At 43.3% G+C, this 19511-nt stretch overlaps 1 protein-coding gene across 6 annotated transcripts in view; it reads right to left on the minus strand.

The window, feature by feature from the left end:
- Positions 1-19511, minus strand: part of LOC112453856 (homeobox protein cut) — a 128739-nt gene that overhangs the window by 59646 nt on the left and 49582 nt on the right. For all 6 annotated transcript variants that reach the window (XM_025014843.1, XM_025014840.1, XM_025014842.1 and 3 more), the window contains exon 2: positions 8812-9009. In XM_025014843.1, coding sequence (XP_024870611.1) covers positions 8812-9009 — 198 coding nt within the window. The remainder of the gene's footprint in view (positions 1-8811; positions 9010-19511) is intronic.

The raw sequence follows: 19511 nt of genomic DNA on the forward strand, positions 1-19511 counted from the left end.
TACATACGCACAACTCGAGAGTGAGCGCGGCTATTCCTGATTGCGCTCACGAGTTAGGTGATATAGATCGAGAACGTTGCACATACGGATAATTCGCTTTCGAGCTACACCGCAACGTTAATACAACAGAATGTTTGCTCGTGCTTAATCAGATTAATATACTGTTATCAACCGGTTATTATGGATTAAATGATGTCGAGAACAACTCAAGAGATTGTGAAAAAAAATTCCTGAGTTGATGTTAACAATCAAAATACAAAAATCCTATTCGAAACTTCGATGCCAGCAACAGCGATAATGAAATTGACATTCAAATCGGTCAGATATGGGAATTTGAAGCAAGAAGGGTGAAGGAAAAGAGACAAAACGACAGCAGAAAGAAAATCCACGATTTTTTTAACAGGGGTGGGGATGGGTGGAAACGAACGAGTTATATCGCGAGTTTGTATATTTTGTTCTACTCGAAACTTACGAAATGAATATCTCTATAAACGATATTGGTTTCTCCTGACGTCCGGCATAAGCCGGGCAGCTATCGCTGGAAGAAGCACTCGTTGCACTTCTAACCCACGTCATTTTCACTCGAGTGCAAATATTCCCAGGTTTTTGCCAGACCACCATCCTTTCTCCCTGTCGGTCCCTTCGGCCCCGGTTACCGGTCAGTACCCTCGAGTCGAAACCCTCTCGAAAGCCTCAACGCAACCGCGAATCCTTTCCGCGAATACCGCAAGATGGATTCCTGATGAGACGTGTGCAGATATAATATCCACAAAAATTATTGCATTTCATATCACATTTTATACTGCAAAACTGCGGTATTCATAAAATACAAAATTTTTCTTGAGCTCGTGCACACCATGAAAACTTTGATAATTCATTTTTCTCTCTCGCCAATAAGTACAGAGATTTATAAATTTTAATTAAAAATGTATTGTGAAAATTTTCAAATTAAATAAATATGAATCATTGAGAAATATATGTCATATCGATGACGTTTAAATATGCATCGAGAAAATTTAGTTCATTATTTTCTCACAAAAAATACGTTTCATTCCACGTATGATAAATTTATAATATACAATTAAAAAAACATATTATACATATAAGAATACTTACATAATTGGAAAACTCTGGTTTCTCCACCCATTGATAGATCCGTCAGTTCAAATCCATAAGTCTAATCTGTTTTATGGCGCATGGCGCCGCGGATACTTCGTGGATTAGTACGCTATATATCCGTTATATATATAGCGTGTAGATACAGACACGTAATCGTCGTGCCGGAGGCATGATAAAATTTGTCGTTTCGTTCGAGTCGCGACCCGATTGTTTGTCGCGCCGTATCGTCGTGTATTGCGCAGTCGATTGTTCCTTATCGCGCTAATTATCAGCAAATCTTCCTATCAGGACAAATATGGTAATATCGTTATGGATATACTCATGCGGGCCTATCATCGGCGTTACTAATATGGCGTCCGTTACCGATATCTCGTTGTTAATTGCGACAAACGGACACGGTTCCGATTGGCTCACACGAAGAAGTCTGCGATGATGAGATAAGATTCGAACAGTCAGGCTTGAAGATCATGTAAGAAGTAAAGTAAAAAGGAAATTGTGTAAACTGTCACACAACGAAATATTTAAATAATAAAAATACGGTATATTAAAATTATATCATATGCTACAAATTTTTTAATATCTGAGTCACTTATTTACAATTTTTTGACGTTCTTTTGATAGTTTTAATTATCTGTTTCTAATAAATACTCATGCATGTGAAATTCCTAAGAGTAATTTTACAGTCGTCCCTAATACACACAGAATAAAAATTCCACCATAGCTGGTGTGCATCTGTCGTCGACGCTGCAGTCACGACGGAAGTACAAAACGACAAAGTTATTCGGCGATGTCTTAGATTGTCGACTTATACCTTCATTCATAAACAATATTCTGCTCTATAAAGTAACCGGCGAAAATTTTTTAGCAAAAGTCGGTCTTAATTTACAATTTACACATTTTATCCCAAATAAAATACACACATCGAGAGCGCAAGAAAATAAAATATAAACTTTTAATGCATCCAGAATTACGTTTAAACGTTGAACACTTGTACTATTGTATCCACTTCGAGTGGCGTTGCCACTTCGGCGTAGCAACATTACGAACGAACGAACGAACGAAGATACGACAAGAAAGAGATGTTCTGTTGTGCCTTTTGCACAGAACGACCGCGCGGTTGTTCCGGTGGTAATCTCACTTCGTAGGACGATACGCGGGAATAGGACATGAGAAGAAGAAGCGCGGATAACGCTCTCGGTTATTTTTCGATCTACCCCCCGCGCTCGGTACATTAGCCAACGTGTTTTGAAACACTCGCCGAGCGTATTTGCCTTGGCACGAGTATCACGGTGTCTCTTTCATCTCGCCACGCCACCAGAAGTTCTACTCTTCTTCTTCTTCTCTCTCTCTCTCTCTCTCTCTCTCTCTCTCTCTCTTCTTCCTTCTCTTTGTCACCCCTTAAGCGTCTCGTGAAAGTCGAAAAAAAAACGATCCGAAATAATAAAATAAAATAATTCTAAACTTCGCCGAAGTCGTTAAGGATTCATTTATGATACAATTCTCAGAAATATAAAACGATTCAAATCGCACGTTGTCGTTATTATTACTATTGTTAACGAATTGATAGATATCCGAAGGACCATTATATTTTCTGTTATAATTGCGCGGAGAATGAATCATTCGTCACGCTACAACGACTCGACCAAATGACTCGAACTTCCCACTGTGCCTTTTGGCAGCAATCACTGTCAATCATCAGCGTGCATCGCGTTTGCGTTACCCCGAGATAATCGGTGAAATATTCGAGAATCGATGTGACAGGTAGATTGAATAATTAATAATTTCCAATTGCAATGAATGCAAATTAAGCTCGTGTCACGCAATTATATAATAATCGTATTCTCTGCAATTTAAAATTATCGTTTGGAAGAGTGGAAGATATTTTTTTGTCACATATATATATATTCCAAATGTAAAATTTCAACAATGCCGAAACATCTTAGAGCGGCTTCTATGGAAGCAACCCTAATTTGTCATCGCGATTTATCAAATAACATTAAAACAGTGATTCTCTTTATTCATTGATCAAGCATGCCCATGATAACTTGGTGTAATTACGACTGGAGATTCACGGCACGTGAAGCGTTAAGGACAAATGAATATCTATTACAAGTTTTAAAGGTGCCAGAGATTTCTGGCGTTTAATTAAGATCAAGCAGCTGCGGGAAGTAAGACGCCCGGTGACGCGACAAAATGTTGAAGATAAGTACATCAACAAAATAGCGAGAATTTAGAACCGTAGCCGTGACGAATTCAATTTGTCGCCGCGACACAAACTACACAAAGGCCCGAAAGCTCTCTGCCACCTCGGTAGCGCGTATGTTATCATTCTCACTATATCCAATTTCTGCAGCAACAGAGACAAGGAGACAGCAATGTTGATGGAACTCAAAGACTAAACATTGGGAACATTTCCGCCATTGTAATTTATTGTTCGCATCGAGAGATAAATCTAGATAAAGCATTTGAAGTTACTTCATATGCACTCGTAGCAATTATATGCGCGTCGAAAATTCTACGAATGCTCAATAGAAGGAACTCTTCTCTTATGACTTAAAAATGTACAGAAATGTCAACGCCATCGTTATCGCGACAGTTTAAGCAGCGCAAACATTGCTAGATCCTCGTTTCGTTGAGGGACCTAATCGAGGATTCGTGAACGTCTGCTACCGTGCCATCAAATCGAGCACGCTCGTCCTACATCGATACTCATCGTTTCGATATCGTCCGGCGTGGTTACGCGACAGGAAACGGAAACGGAATGAATCGCGGACGAGCGCGCTTATCGCGCTGCTTTATCCATCGCGCTAATTTTTATTATTGCCATGTTTATAGGATGTTACGCGGTCGCAACGATTTTAATATCTGGCCACATCCTATCCGGGAAAAAAGTTTCTCTCTCTCTCTCTCCCTCTCTCTCTCTCTTTCTATGATACTTCTGTCTAATAATATACTACGGAAGTAACTTCGTTTGTATCGTATTTAAATCGGACGATGAACGTTCCAATAGATATCACATGCGAGTGACACATAGACTTAACGAAACCAGCATCGAAAATAAAGAAATCCCCGCGTTTTCTGACGACGTTCTTCGTCGTCGTATTGCTCGCGCGGGTTCGTGATTCAGACGCGCGACTGAAGTGATTTATTTTCGGCGGGGCGAGCGGGACGCTTTCCGGAACGCATGATTTAAATGCGCGATGCGCGAGCCTGTCTTCGAGGGTGACGGACAGGGTGCCGCGGGGACAGCGTGGATCGCTCACAATGTCTTGTTGAAATTACAGACGTGCCGTAACGGAGTCGACCGTTGGTGGTCGAAGTTACGATTCGCATACATAAGATTGGTAGCTCTAAAACATTGAGATAATGAGTCACGGAAAAACGTTTGCAATCGCAAATCATCGCTAGTTCGTTCCGCGTGTCGTGGGTAACACATTTGCAACATAAAAAATAAAAAGAATATCTACAAGTTTTCGTATACGTGGAGGAATCAGAGTTTCTAGCAGTGAAATTAGTCGCAATGAAGAACAGAACTCTTCTAATTATGAGCTAAAAAAAATAGAAGCAGATATCGCTAGCTCAAGATTAATTATTCAAGGCTGTCGAGAGACAATTTAATCTTTACTGATGTCAAAACTTGTTGATCGAAACTGCGGAGTCGATTGATAAATGTAAATTGATAATTCTTATCAGTTAACAAGACGCTCTCGGAAAAAGATAGCTGATGGAATCTGTCTCGCTTTGTGACGCTTTCCGAAAAAATAAGAGGAACTTCTGGGTCGCGCGCGTGTACCGCCAACTAAAGTATGGCGTACACTGTAAAAAAATTGTGTAAAATTACATGTAATTTTGAGACCCACTATAATAGGTGTAAATTTCCACACATTTTTAATTTGTGTAATTGTAATACAAAATTACTTTTTCCTTCCGTACTGTAATGTTGTAAAATTACAACCATTATATTGTATAATTACAACTACTAGTGGGTCTCAAAATTACCCACTATAATAGTTGTAATTTTACAAAATTTTTTTACAGTGTATACACGGAAGCAAAGCGTCCACGAATGCGTCTTGTTCGAGTTCTGGGTAACGTCATGTATAATCAGATAGTGTATATATGTTACTCGTACGTATAATATTATAAAACACTTAAAGAAATTGAGAAATCTATATTCACATGCAATTTTTATGTTCAGAATCAGTAAGTACGTATCAGGTATCCAAAATTGTTAGTGGAGTAAAGACAGTATCAGCTACAGCAATATATACATTGACGCACGTGTCTGATAATTATCGACCCGTCATAAACTAACGTACTTCCGAAGTCTCCATAATTCATGGGCGTACTCCCGAGTATCGCGCAACCACCCCTCTCTGAGATACCCGCGTCCTCGTCCCCCTCTTTCGGAGACACTATCGCATTATTTACTCCTCATTATCGTCCTTAAATCATCCCGTCGCTCGGGAGGGACTTGAAACTGCCATTACCTCTCTTTAATCGACGAATAATAAAAATCATTCCGGTGCTCCACGGCGCGCGATGGCTTCTCAATAAAGACATTGTCCGCGGAGCAAATTCTTATCCGTTAAAAGGCATCGTCGGCGAGAACAGAACGCGCGCCATCCCCTTCCTATCCTCGAGACAAGGGGACGGACGAACAAGGACCAAGGATACGACGTTGACAAGAGGAGGGACGGGATCGGAGATTATCGGCTCCGGGATTACAACAGGCTCGAAGGCTTCGAAGCAAACGATTTTCCTCGCGCGGCGACAACAGAGACGGAGAGGGGGAGGGGGAGCGCAAAGGGAACAGAGGAAGGGCGGACGGTGGTTGAAGGCGACAGAAAAGGAGGAGTGGTTGTTATTGGCTCTAAGGAGGATACTTATTGAACTCTTAGCGGCGTTTTTATCACTCCTTTCTCACGCGCGCGCCGCTTTAAGTGTTTTTGGCTTTGTTTAAGAACTCGTGTACAGCCCCCGCCACCCCCCGCCCGCAATCGTGCCGCTGTGTTTTCGCCCCTCTCGCATTATACACCCTTAACAGGTTACGCTTCCTCCCACCATTCCCGCCACACTCCTTTTCCTTTACCGCAAGATTTTTACGGGCTCGACCTCCTTGCACGCCGCTTCGTAAACCACGCAAAGTGCACGGCACTAAAGGGTGCAACTACCACTTAGGCTCTTCCTGACCACTTCCGGGGAAAAAAGGCTTCGAGTAGCGGCGGGTAACTCGTATTCTATATTACCTCTCGAAGATTTATCGACTTGGATAGCTCTATATGCCTTATTCAAGGCCTGTGGCAGTTTGATCTATATAGCAAGTATCCTTCTTATATATATTGGAATGAGCGAAAAGAAAAACAGATTCTTTTGTAGCATTAATAAACTATTATTTTTTTTATCTATAGAATTGTTATCATTAATAAAAATTTACGCATTAATATTTTGTATATAATTACTAATTTTATCAATGTAATAAAATTTAAAGAAATATTGAAATCCCAAATACGTAAGTTATGCAATGACAATATATACGTCAGACGCAGATGTAACATTTCATTACGCTACATAAATTTATACATAATTACCTACTTATACAATTAATTAACTTTAATTGCACATCAGCCAGAAGCGTAACAGCTCGGCATACCTCGCGATGCCCTCTATCCCTAGATAAAATGAAACCCAAGAAAATGGAGCCGCCCGTACGAGACGACCGTAGTTTATTAGGTCGAATATTTGGCGGTAAAAGTGAGAGATGACCGTCATTATCTCCATTCATCCGTGTCGCGCGGCAGCTGCACGTTGCAGATCGAGATTGCAGCGGGCAGTTAGACGAGAGCAATGTTACTCGCGCAGCTTCTCGGAGACGCACGGAGTTTGCACGGTCGTCGCGGCTATTTTTGCCGAGAGCGAAACCGCGTGCGCGCGCGCACGCTCGCCCTCCTCTCCCCAGGGTTATTTACCCTCCTGATAAATATACGATAATGTTATCGTATAGCGCGGGGTTCCAAAACCGCGGGCGAGCGAATCGTAATAGAAAATTTGCGCCTTGCCATTTGCCACATTCCGGGCGCTTTAACGACCCGAGCAAGCCGATCAAACCCATACGACGTGCCGCGTTCGTCGTTACTAAATATATGCCGAGATGCGCCTATTCAATCGGACGCGACGTTAATGGACAACGCTGAAAAGCGATACGGCGCGAGATCCCCGGCGCGTTACGGCTTTTCTAAATTGACTTCGTTATCTATTTCGATAGAGCTGATCGGGTATCATTAGTTACGTTCGCTACTTATAGCTGCAGGCAGGAGTTCGTGTAGTTTCGCGGGAAACGCGCGGCGAGGTAATTTGAAACGTTTATCGCGAATCTAGGTCCCGATCGTGTATCTTTCTCGAGAGAAAAATGCCACGCGAGAGAGTTGCGAAACGGCTCACCCGAATTCATTACCTGCCGTTTGTATGCCAATCATGTTGCCTAAATGCGAATCGCCATGTAAAACCCACAACCACTTACATCTCCATAATTTATATACCAATCTACTTATAAATAAATATAATTTGTAAAACACAAGTAGGACGTTTCGTATGGTGAATGACGTACAAAGAGCTAGCTCTAAAATCTTAGGTATTATACTTTTATCGGTTAATACTATTTCCATAATCTTTGAATTAATAAATAACGTTCCCCTTTATATAATATTCTTCAATAATGTTAAATGTAATATAATATTTATTACACTTTTACTAAGATTCTTATTAAGATTACGCTTTTAATAAGATTCTTATTGACATTAAGATTAAAATTTGATTATACTTAATATAGTATTTCAATATAATACTGACATAAAATTCCTAATAATTGATTGCAATTTGTCGCAAAAGCTGACGTTCTTTCCCGTATATTATTTTGTATCGAAATGTATTGTATTCAGCTAACTTTCGAGAAAATTGCAAAGATTTTCCGTCTACGTGGCTATTAATTTAAAAAATTTAGTTGAAAAGTATGCTATTTGAAGCGTCTGAGCGACGACACAACAGTCGGTTAGAAAGGGGTGAGTGTCAGGCATGCGTGCGGTATACGAACGTGATTGCGTGGAACAGAATTGCGTAGGCGGATAAAGAAGGAGAGGGACAATAATCCACCGAATGCGGATATCGAACACGAGCAACGTTAGTCATTCACCTCAACATGCCGCGACTCACGCGTGTCTGCACACAGAAATCGTACTAGCATACACGCGGTGGTTTTGCACGCAGCAACCCCCGGGTTGGTTAAGCCGTGCGATCGCTCGTGAAGGAACGTTCGATTTGTCAATCCTTTCGCAAATCATGAGATCTGCTTTTCTTAATTACAGTGATACTATCTCATTATCTCATTATTTACGCTGTTGTTAATAAAGAAAAAATTGTATACACATGGGAAGAAAAAAATTTTGTAGGAAACATTGAAATATATACTAATAATTTTTTTCTTATCAGAGACGATTTATTGCGTTACTGACTATTTTAGAAAAAAGAGTATTAACTTGTTATTCTTTTATTTTTAATTAAATATTAAAAAGAAAGTGGAACGAGGAAAGAGGAGGAGGGAGAAGTTCAAGATTACAATCACCGTCCCACACTCCATACGGCAATACACGAGAGAGCAACATTTTAGCGGAAGGGTTCGAGTTTGATCTAACGCACCTCTTTGTCTTTGGCCTGCAACTCCTCGAGGTTGCTGTTCGGCGTCCTTCTGGGATTGCTGGCATCGTGTACCTGTTGTTGATCGCTTCCCTGCGGAGGCTGAGACAATTGGTGTCCCTCAGTCTTGGAATTGTTGTCATTCGTTGCGGCGAGCTGTTCTTTTAGCGCGGCTATTTCTTTCTCCGCCGAAGTCGCTCTCTGTAACAAGAAGAAAAGACGATAATGAATGTTAACGTTCGTAATATACCAGTATATCAATTCGGTGAGAATTGAAAATCGCCGAGAGAATTGAAAATTTAATTTTCTCGGTGACTTAATCAAACATGCGAGACGAAGATCATATTACGTTAAATTGCAAAACTGATTCGAGTCACCTTAACAATATCACGCGATATAGACGAGCAGTATTGGCATTTTTTATCAACTCTACCGATATAAGTTCTTTATACCGCAGACATTTGACGAACTAATTTTCAAGACTAATTAATAGAAGAACGGAAAAATATCACCGCTCACGAGTTAATAATAAGCGATAGTCCTGTTCACCGAGACATAGACACTTTGTAATTCGCGTGGAAGTTGTACTCCATTTCACTTTAAAGAGGTTTAATTTTGCAACGCAGCCAGAGTTTTAACGGCGCAGACGATTGCGCTTAAGGTGTACACTCTGTGCAAATTTTTCACGGTGGTCCGGATCGTTAAATTACCGTCGCGGAGCCGTGCGACGCGAAATCAATCAATTCTCGCCGGCTGCACCTAATTTCGCGGCTACGAAAAGCCGGCAAAAATAGAAACGACGGCCCGTCGAGCCGCGCGAGGCTGCTTTGATATTCTCAGCGCAGGAAATAGTAGGCTGGCGTCGCAGTTTCTTTGATCCTGGACATTGTAACGCACTTCGTCGTTCTATAATGTAATTCTTTAATGTTACCGGAATTCGAAGGCTGTCCCCCGGAGAGTTTACATCAAACCACCTGTGCAATATCTCGTCCGCGTTAGAACTATATATTTATTCGCGAAGTTGGCTCCTATACGTGATTAAGAATTACCTTTCTTTTCATTCTATGTATCGCATATCGCACGTCATGTGGCAAATTGCAGTAGCAACTAGAAATACTATATATTGCCATCAATATTTTTGCGAGTTTAACTGTTACTTAATATACGTAGTGTAAACATCGTTGCCGCTATAACATGTCAGTTACAATAATTACACCCTACACATATCATAGCGTTTCTGCATTTCTGCTGAAATCACTCATGCATATCGATACATAAAAGAGCACTGTTTCGTCAAAAGCGACGAAGGCGTAACTCTCGCAAGGAGACCATTAACGACGAAATACTTTTGGCGACTATATCTGCTTTTGCCAGATCTCTGGCAAAGAGCTCGTTAATTAGCGTGCCGATGTGCGACGTCTGCCGCGACGTTACCCCTTTATCAACGTAAAGCACAAACGAGTGTCGTAAGTACACGGAGACACGATGAAACGAAAGAACCGGTCCGGCTCTTTCAAATCAAAACTTTTTCATCGATAGGGAAAATGGGAGAGTTGATACGAAAATAACGAAGGCACCGTTAAGCACAGAAAGGGGATTACCTTTTTAAACTTTCCCCATAAAGTATCTAATAAATATTGTTCGCCGCCCCCGTTGTTCCAGCTTGGATATTAATTATAGCAAGCTTTTATATTCAAAGTAGCTCGGCCCTCGGACCGGCCTATACCCGGCTACATTCGCGGCGTGTACACGCCGGATAGTTACCCCTGCCTGCAATTCTTGTCCTCTCTCCGCGACTCTCTTTCGTCTCCTCTCTTTTCCCGCTGTCCGCTTTATCCACGTTCGCGGCAATTCGATAGAAGGCATCCGGGAAGGGATTCGGGATCGATCGGTCGAATCAAACAGGTTATACCGCTTCTGTACCGGCTCACCGCGTCGGAAGGGAAACCGGACCTGTCGCTTCTACGATCAACAATTGAGCGTCGATGACGTAACCCACCGATCCGTTCATTCATTAACAAGTTCGAGTTACGCTGACAATCACGATCGACAATTCGCTATCTTTCCGAGTGCACAGCCTACAATCGACCTACAGGAAAAGAGTGTAGACGGAAAAAATGAATAGATTTAATCATAGGTGTTAACCAACGCTGTAAACGCTACTTGTCTTAATGTAAGATAATATTGGTTTCGAGCAAAAGTGCAACTACTGAAAATAAAATGAACAACGTCGAAAGTTTCGTTCAGTTTATGCGATACGCGGCATCGACGTGTGTATATCGATTCGTCAATGTGTATGACGTCTCGTGAGACACACATATGGCGTCGCGCGATCGGCGAACAGTCGGGAGAGGTGAGGACGAGCATCGAGCATGTAGCGTGGACGAAGTCAGAGGCAAGGAGCGAGAGAGAGAGAGAAAGAGAGAGAAGGAGGGAGAGAGAGAAGGAGAAACAGAGGCACCAGGCTACAGCAGGCAAGTAATGACCCATTGTTTCCTGCAAAAAGCCTTGACGATGTTATCGATAATTGCGAAATGATACGGGAAGCATAAATACATATCTGAGAGCGAGCCGTAATATACGGCTGTTCGAATGGCGGATGCGTATCGATAGCTGCCGTCTGGTAGCATCCTGCGTATTTGTCACGTGGACACACGTCAGGAAACTGATGTTGGCGGTGGGGAAAATTCCGAGGACTCGCGGCCTGATAGACGGAGGATCGAGAGAGGTTCGCCGATAACGATCGTCCTCCCGCGCGGAGCTACCGTGATCGTTACATTAACAGCGGAAGTCGTTGGCGGATAATGATTTTCTTTGAGCGTCCCGAACGATCGAGCGGTCGACGGTCATAACGCGCGATTTAAACGTAAAAGATTCTGCCGACGATGATTTATAGCGCCAAATGCGTATCACGCCGATGCATCTCGTTATTGTTGCGCTAAATATTCACCATCGCAAATAAGCGAATGGCGATAAGTGCGCGTTCCTATTTTGTAATTAAACTGCATTGCGATGTATGACTAATTTATATTTCCCACTACATTTATGTACCGCCGGAAATAGGAAGCACAGCGCGTTTTTATAAAAAGCGTTGTGATATAAGGATCGACATCATCGATCTAATGTTTTCGCTTTAATGGGAAACGGTATGAATAAATTAAATTGTGCACAGAGCAGATTATTGCTTAACATCGCTCGGACATACAATACCGTACTACATTTCTTTTAGGTCATAATATATATCATAGGCACAAGTCAATATTTAACTTCGATAAGCTCTGCAAGTGGCCGTTGCTAAAGTTTCCGAACTTGTCGAAACGGATAGTAATGATGCCATTAGTAACGAGATCGCGATACCGAGAATAATAGACCGGCCGCGTAATGCTAGCGGGGGAAACTTTACATTGCCTCATGGCGGCAATATAAGTATCCCCGTTATAGTTTCGTAGAACAATCGATCGCCTTCACAACATGACGGATGTCTGATAAAAACTGACGTGGTTCGGTTTTGTTGCGTGTATGCCATGCGGCTTCGGAATCGCTCGTATAGTACGCCGCCGCCGATAGAGCGCTCTTAGACCGCCCGTAGCTTGCAGCGATATTTTACCGTCGAATTCGTAATTACTTTAATTGGCTCCAGATGCTAATTAATGACCTAAACATATGCCATGTTATATAGATCCGGCCCGATAGGGCGACCTATACACCGCGGAGTCAGGATCCGGGGTGAGAACGCATGTGTTTGTCATTACATGCACTACGACGATTTTATCGCTTCTGAATAACATCCTCTACCCTTGCCGCGCTTCTCGCGCTCTACACTCGCCGTATCAGATCCAGAAAGCGCCGATCGCCGATTAAAGTACCCGCGCATCGGTTTGTATTAATACCATTGTCCCGTTAGAAGAATACAAGCGCTCGTTAATCGCCCGATGATCTCTAGTGTATATTTCCAAGTACGGCATAAAAAAAATAATGTAATATCGATTTCATTGATCGATTTCATTGATCGTGCCAATTTGACAAGCACATTAACCTTTAGCTGGAAATCGTGTAGGTCTAACATGACCGTTGCCGGTTAAGAATTTGATAATCTCGGAATAAAATGACAAACTTGCTTTACTCGTCGTACATTGTTTGCGTCAGCGAGAAAACGAATCGAAATTGAGCAGCTGCGCTGACCCGATTTCATTGATCGTGCCAATTTAACAAACACATTAACCTTTGGCTGGGAATCGTGTAGGTCTAACATTACCGCTGCCGATTAAGAATTTGATAATCTCGGAATAAAATGACAAACTTGCTTTATTCGTCGTGCATTATTTGCGTCAGCGAGAAAACGAATCGAAATTGCAGCAGCTGCACTGACCCGAGAACTCGCGGAAGGAATGGCGAGCGTAGCAAAATACACGGAGCGGATTTCGTGACACGATCGAATTACTTCGTTACGGACGCACGTCAGATCGGCGATTGGGCGCCCGTCGTCCTCGCCTATCATTACAAGATGCTACTGGCAGCAGCCGCCGCAGTCTCGATTCGATCGTCCGACAGCATCGATTACACCAGCCGCTTTTCAACCCTGAAGAGGGAAGAAGGTGAGCAATCGCGCGATGTGTGCCGGCACTTGGATCGGGTCGATCGCCGTACCGTCGAGTCAAGTCGTTTCGTCTCGGTCTCGACGCCCGTCTTACACCCCTTTTGCAAATTGACGGTTATCCGACGGTTATCCACGGTGCCCGGCTGCGTCGATCGATCGGTACTCACTGATTCGACATAGGGACGTAAGGGAATCTCAGTTCCTTGCAACACGCGCGCGGACGCAAGAACCTTAACTGCGGGATTACCTCCTGCATCTATATATATTGTATGGTCACGCACTTTGTGCGATCGCCGCTTCTACCGCCGGCGACGAGAGTCGAAAGAATCGATTTCCTACGCGCTATATCGTTGCATAATGGCCGACTGTAAATGCGTCTGGGTAGACGTCTTTTACCTGTTATACTGCTGCGATCATTCGAGCTTTCTATTATTGGAGTAACTGTTATATACTCGAAAAAGTGCACGAGTATTTTTAATTTATTATTTATAAATGTATATCGTTACTTTCTTCTAATTTTCTACACTTTTTAAGTTTATTTTCATGAACACATTAAAATCCATAAAAATAAATTTTTGGAATAAATAATAACAATACATTAATAAGATAATGGTACTATATTCTCGACCAGATCTGAATTATCATTTAAAATATCGTCAGCAGACGAATAGACACAGCAGACATTTATATATCTCGAAGATTGACCGGCGGGATATTAATCTCCGCGCAGTCAATTTCAGGTAACTCCAGAATAAGATTTTTCGACTCTCGTCGTCTTCTTCCTTTTTTACCTTCCTCTCTCAGCCGTCGAGCAAAGAAGATTGAGAATGGCAAAAAGCGGCTCTTTCAGTCGATTCGACCGTCATGGCGAGTTGAGTTTATCTCTCAGGTCGTTATAAAGTCCCAAGGTTTAACAACAAAAGCTACGGTAGATTTAAAAGCAAACCTTATGGTTTCATCTCTTTATAGTTCTTTATAGATGACTTTTATGTAAATCATTGTGTGTACAATTCAAGAGAAGACTGAAACTATATAACATCCTCTTACAATGAGGAACATATTCGTGTGTAAAGTCGACGCGGGCATGTCTGATATTTGCCCCGTCGAACGCCGAGCATTCTTTGTGCGCCGAACGCGGAATCCCGAATAGATCACGCGCCTTTGCCCTCACGCGTTCTCGCGTCTATTTTTATCTTCACCGCGCCCGACATCATCGACACCACTCTTCTTTTTTTTCTCTGTTTATTTCTCGCCGGTTGACTAATATAAGAGGCATGGGAAATTCCGAAGCGAACAGAATCGCGAAGACGTCCGATCGATCGCTCACGCGAAATGTCAAATCTCGATCGACGAATAATGAGCGGGATAATGAGCACGATAAAACGTCGGTGATAGACGGTGGGATCGCGCTATAAGACGCTGTCGAACGTCGGATTCGCGGGGGATAAGAGCCAGCGAACAAGAACACGACATTATGCCATTGTCAAATCAATATACGTATCATCATTGCTCCTGCTATAAGGAAAGGCCATTCCGTGAATACCGGCGCATTTCTCGCACAATCTGCCTCGCGTGATGCCTCCAGTGTTCATCATGCATAAAGATACATCTTCCTTCCCACCACCTTCAAGTCGCAACTCTCTTTCAACTGTAGTTAAAAACGTGTACGTAATAACTAATAGTGCATTCCATCAATTCCCCGATACCGCCTTTTCGTGACAAACAATGACAAATGAGTAACCGCGGAAAGCCCGAAGTAATACCGCGCGATAGACGGAAGAGAGAGAGAGAGAGAGAGTAAATTTATGCGGGCATAAAGAATCGTAATGTCGCACTTTTGACTTGCAATTGCCGGTTGTAGCGTCGAGCAAGATCGCGCCCGTTCATTGAGGTTCATATCGCGTCTGCGAGCTACCGATCAAGCGTCGTGACCCATTTTCGAGCGCGTCCACTGACCGTATCTAAATGTTTATTAAAACTACACCGATATTTTTATGACAGATGCGATGTTCGGATGAGTTAAAGTTACGGTCGATCGATAGGTCGCCGGTCGATCGCGCGTCGCAGCGGCGGCAGCGGCGCGGCGCGGCTCGACGTCGCGGCGACGGGTGTGTAATCGCGGTTGTCCACGAAAACTCCTCGCGCCCGGTCGGCGGCATTACGGGAGGCGACAGAGAAGAAACGAGCAAACAAACAAAGAAAGAGAGTAAGAGAAGAGAGTGCCTTATACCAGGCGCCTTTATAATCTCCCACAGGGTGGCAGAGAAAAAGAGTGAAAAGGAGGGAGCAAGGGGACGAGGGGACGAGTGTACGCGGATCAGCCGTTTATGACTACCGGCGTTGTTATATATATTTTTTTTAGAAGAAGGGAGTTGAGAGAAAGAGAAAGAGATAGAGAGGGGAGAGTGGCGGAGAGGAATGGCGGAAGAGAAGAACGGGAGACGCCCGCGATATTTCAAATTTTCTCATTACACCTCGAGGTGCGAATGATCTCCCTCTCGCTCACCCCTCTCACCCTCTCTTGATCTCTCCCGCTTTCTCTCCGTCTCTCCCCCTTTCGTCCCGTTTCATCTCTCTCGCTCCATCCTTCCTCCCGTTTGTTCTATCTAACGCAAATCCTCCGCGCCACCGATACAACGTGGCGTCATTCCACCCCCAATCACCTCCCCACAGTCCCCCTCTTCAATCTCACACCAACCAGCCATCAGAGTGAACCCCTCTTGTATTTATTATTAAGATATCGATCGGCTCTAAGCCCCGGTACATGCTGCAATATGCGGTTGGGGACGCGGGAGACATACACGAGAAGTCGCCAAAGAGAAAGCCAAGGAGCTTCTCTTGCGAATGCCTCTTCCTCTCTTTCTGTCAGACATCATTCTCATTGATTATCGTGCATCTTCGTGTTCGAGCTTCAGAAACGAAGAGCGAATGTGTGATCGCTATCATTGATCGCGTTGCCACGCTTACCCGTTGCATTTGGTTTTAAATGAAAGATAACACGTAAGGTGACGATATTTCACGTTTCACGATTAATATTCCCACATGATTCGAGTTAATGGAATAAATCTGACATTTGCGTACACATCGCAATATGTAATAACGTGAACAAGTATCTCTCGAGGATCAAAACACGCGATAACGAGGTATTAAATGACGCGACCATAAATCTAGACAAAAATTACATTAAACATTATCTGACAATATGTCGACATATACATATCTATACATACATAGATTTCATTACGAGGAAAGATAGGCAGATAGGCAAACGAGGAAAGATAGGCAGCATTCGTCTACATGGGGCTCGTTAAATCGTAGGACAATAAACGCGGCCGCGTATGTCCTAAGAGAGACATTTCTCTAAAGGGTCGTCGACCGTTTGTCGTGTTCTTTACTCTGAGCACACGCATATGCGCGGGCCCTTAATAGCTAAGGACGATCCTCCATGTGGCATAGGGAGCAGGTTCCCACGTGCACCGACGACTTCTGACAACGAAACGATGCAATACGTTACGCGGAGGCAAGCGAGCTAGGGAGGGAGGGAGGGAGAAGAGGCAGAACGAACTTCTCCCGGGGGCAAATAGACTGTCTTTCGATATGGACGCATCAGGACGGCAATATTTAAGAAATGTCAATACGTCGTTCAGCCGGGGGTGTCGGCTGAAAGAGTATTTCGAACGGAAGTCGGGAACGGATAATATACCGGCGGCTGCAATGTGCGCGGGCGGAAACTAGCCTCAAGGCATTGGTTAAAAAATAAAGAAACGCCTTTGATGTTCCCCGTTGTCCTAATGAAAAATTAAAGCCCTTTCTTAAACATCATTAGACACGAGCACTCTTTCAAGTTCCTAGCCCTTCCCCTTACCCTCGGTCTTTCTTCCCTTCCACTTCACGATGTGCCCGGAGCGTCCAATCACGGCCGCTTGTTTTGAATCTGCGTTGACGTCGCCGATGCCTCGAATCAGTAGGGAGCTCGGCGACTTCCGAAAATACACCAATATCCACATAATAATCTCTATGCCTCGAGCCGAGATCGATAACGTCATTATATCCGCTACAATCTACATCCACATTGCTAATGCATTTACAGTTGCTATTGAATTCTAATTCAATGTATCTGCATAGTACCATTATGTAGCATTATGCATTGCAGAGATATGAGTCATGTATCTCTGAAGTAACATAAGTCAAGTTCCGAAACAGATTCTATATCAACTCTAACTTTTGTTCAAATAAGACGCAGACATAAATCGGTCTAATAATTTTTTGTAGAACAAGAGGCAGAGAGAAAGAATAATTATTGCAATAATATTTTAAATTCTAATTCTTCCGAAATAAATGCTTCATATGAAAAAGCGATGGGATATCAAAAATAACAATTCAATCGTTACAATTATTAGTCCTCAGCAAAATTTGCCTCGCGTGTTTCCCTTCTCGATTAACGCTTAGAAAAACTTCTTTACCCTCGGCAATGGAACGACGGAATTTCCTGTACTAGATTCAATTTAACGAGCAATGTAAACGTCCGGGTGTAATATAGTATCCGAACACGCTTCCCCGTGTGTCTCCGTCTGCAACGTTACAGCGGAGTTATATCGGTGTCTTTTCGGAATGCATAAGTACGGCAGCGGCGACGAAACAGGACCGGATATCTTCTCACGCGCACTGCACTAATAAATCATGATGGCAGCGGAAAAAAGATTGGTGATCATCTGCCAAGGAAAGGCGCGGCAGAAAACATGAAGCGATCCACGAGGGGGATCTTTCTTTTCAGCGACGTTCTCGAGTCGCGTCGCGTCGGCGTTGATTTCCTCTGTCAACGCAAGAAGAACAAAAAGCGCGGTCCGGGTGACGTTTCCCTTTTATCGGTTGCCGAACCAGACTTAGTTTCAAAAAGCAAAAAATTTCGTCTCGCTCTCGTTAATATTACTAATTGTTCAGGCAGTACAAATAAGTTAGAATGGCACGATAATTATATATTAACGATTTCTAATGAGATTTTCAGATAATTTTACCAACCAAAAAATTATAAAATTTATATTTTTTGGAAAAACGCGATCATGAGACATGAGCACGATATAATAATAACAAATGTTGCATGTATGATTTGCGAAGATTGTTTTAGTTCTTTATGTATCATTTTCGCCAACTTGTATTATCCGACGAAGATCCACCGTCAGAAAATCGTCCGCAAGGGAAGGGGGTTGATGCGTCCACATATATGCGAGGAGAATGCAGACGGTAGCCGGGACAGACGCCATAAATATCGGGGCGTTCTTATATTTTCATCACAGCCATCATTAAAATTTATGTTATGATCAGAAGTGCACGTATATATCAGAGGACGCGTACCGCCGCGGCGGCGTCGGTCGCTGCGAAAAAGAGGGAGAGATACGGCAGAAGAAGGGGGTGGGTGAGCAAGCCTGAAAGAGGGGTAGGTGGTAATATTGTAATCTATGTGTGGAAGAACGCGGGAAGAGAAACAGAGGAGAGATGAAAAAGTAGCTTGAATGGCAGGCACCCCGTTGTAAGGGGTAGTTTTCGGCCGGGGCGGCACGCCGCCGTGGCAGGCGGGGGACTTTGGGCACGGGAGCGAACGCGGAGAAAAGAGGAGTGAGAAGGGTGCCGAACGGAAACAATGACGTCTATACCAAATCCCTGTTTTTCTTTTTTTTCCACCCGCACCTCCTCACCTCCCATGACCTTCTCTCTCACTCCCGGCGCTTTCCCGCTCTCCCTCTCGCGCGCGCAGGCTCGCGCTTCTTTTTATTTCACCTCCCTGTCTCTCCACCCGCAGGGTGCCATTAGACCCCCACGGCGGCCCCATAAAAATATAGCCCGTATTGTGCTCGCTCAGGTACCAATCCTCGTGCACTAAAAGTAACCTACTGTCTCCCGCTCGCGAAATGTATATCTGCACACACACACACACACACACACATACGCACACAAACAAACAAACATATATACATGCATGCTATTCGCACACTCGTGCGTCATGTTACTAGGCATCGACGACTTTGATACAGATCGGAGACGTGAACTGCGACTTTGCTTTAGTCAGCTTTTTAATTACACGTAATCGGTCTGTCGAACACACGACCAA

This window comes from Temnothorax curvispinosus, unplaced genomic scaffold (assembly GCF_003070985.1).
Source record: "Temnothorax curvispinosus isolate PA1 unplaced genomic scaffold, ASM307098v1 QBEX01004747.1, whole genome shotgun sequence".
NCBI lineage: Eukaryota > Metazoa > Arthropoda > Insecta > Hymenoptera > Formicidae > Temnothorax > Temnothorax curvispinosus.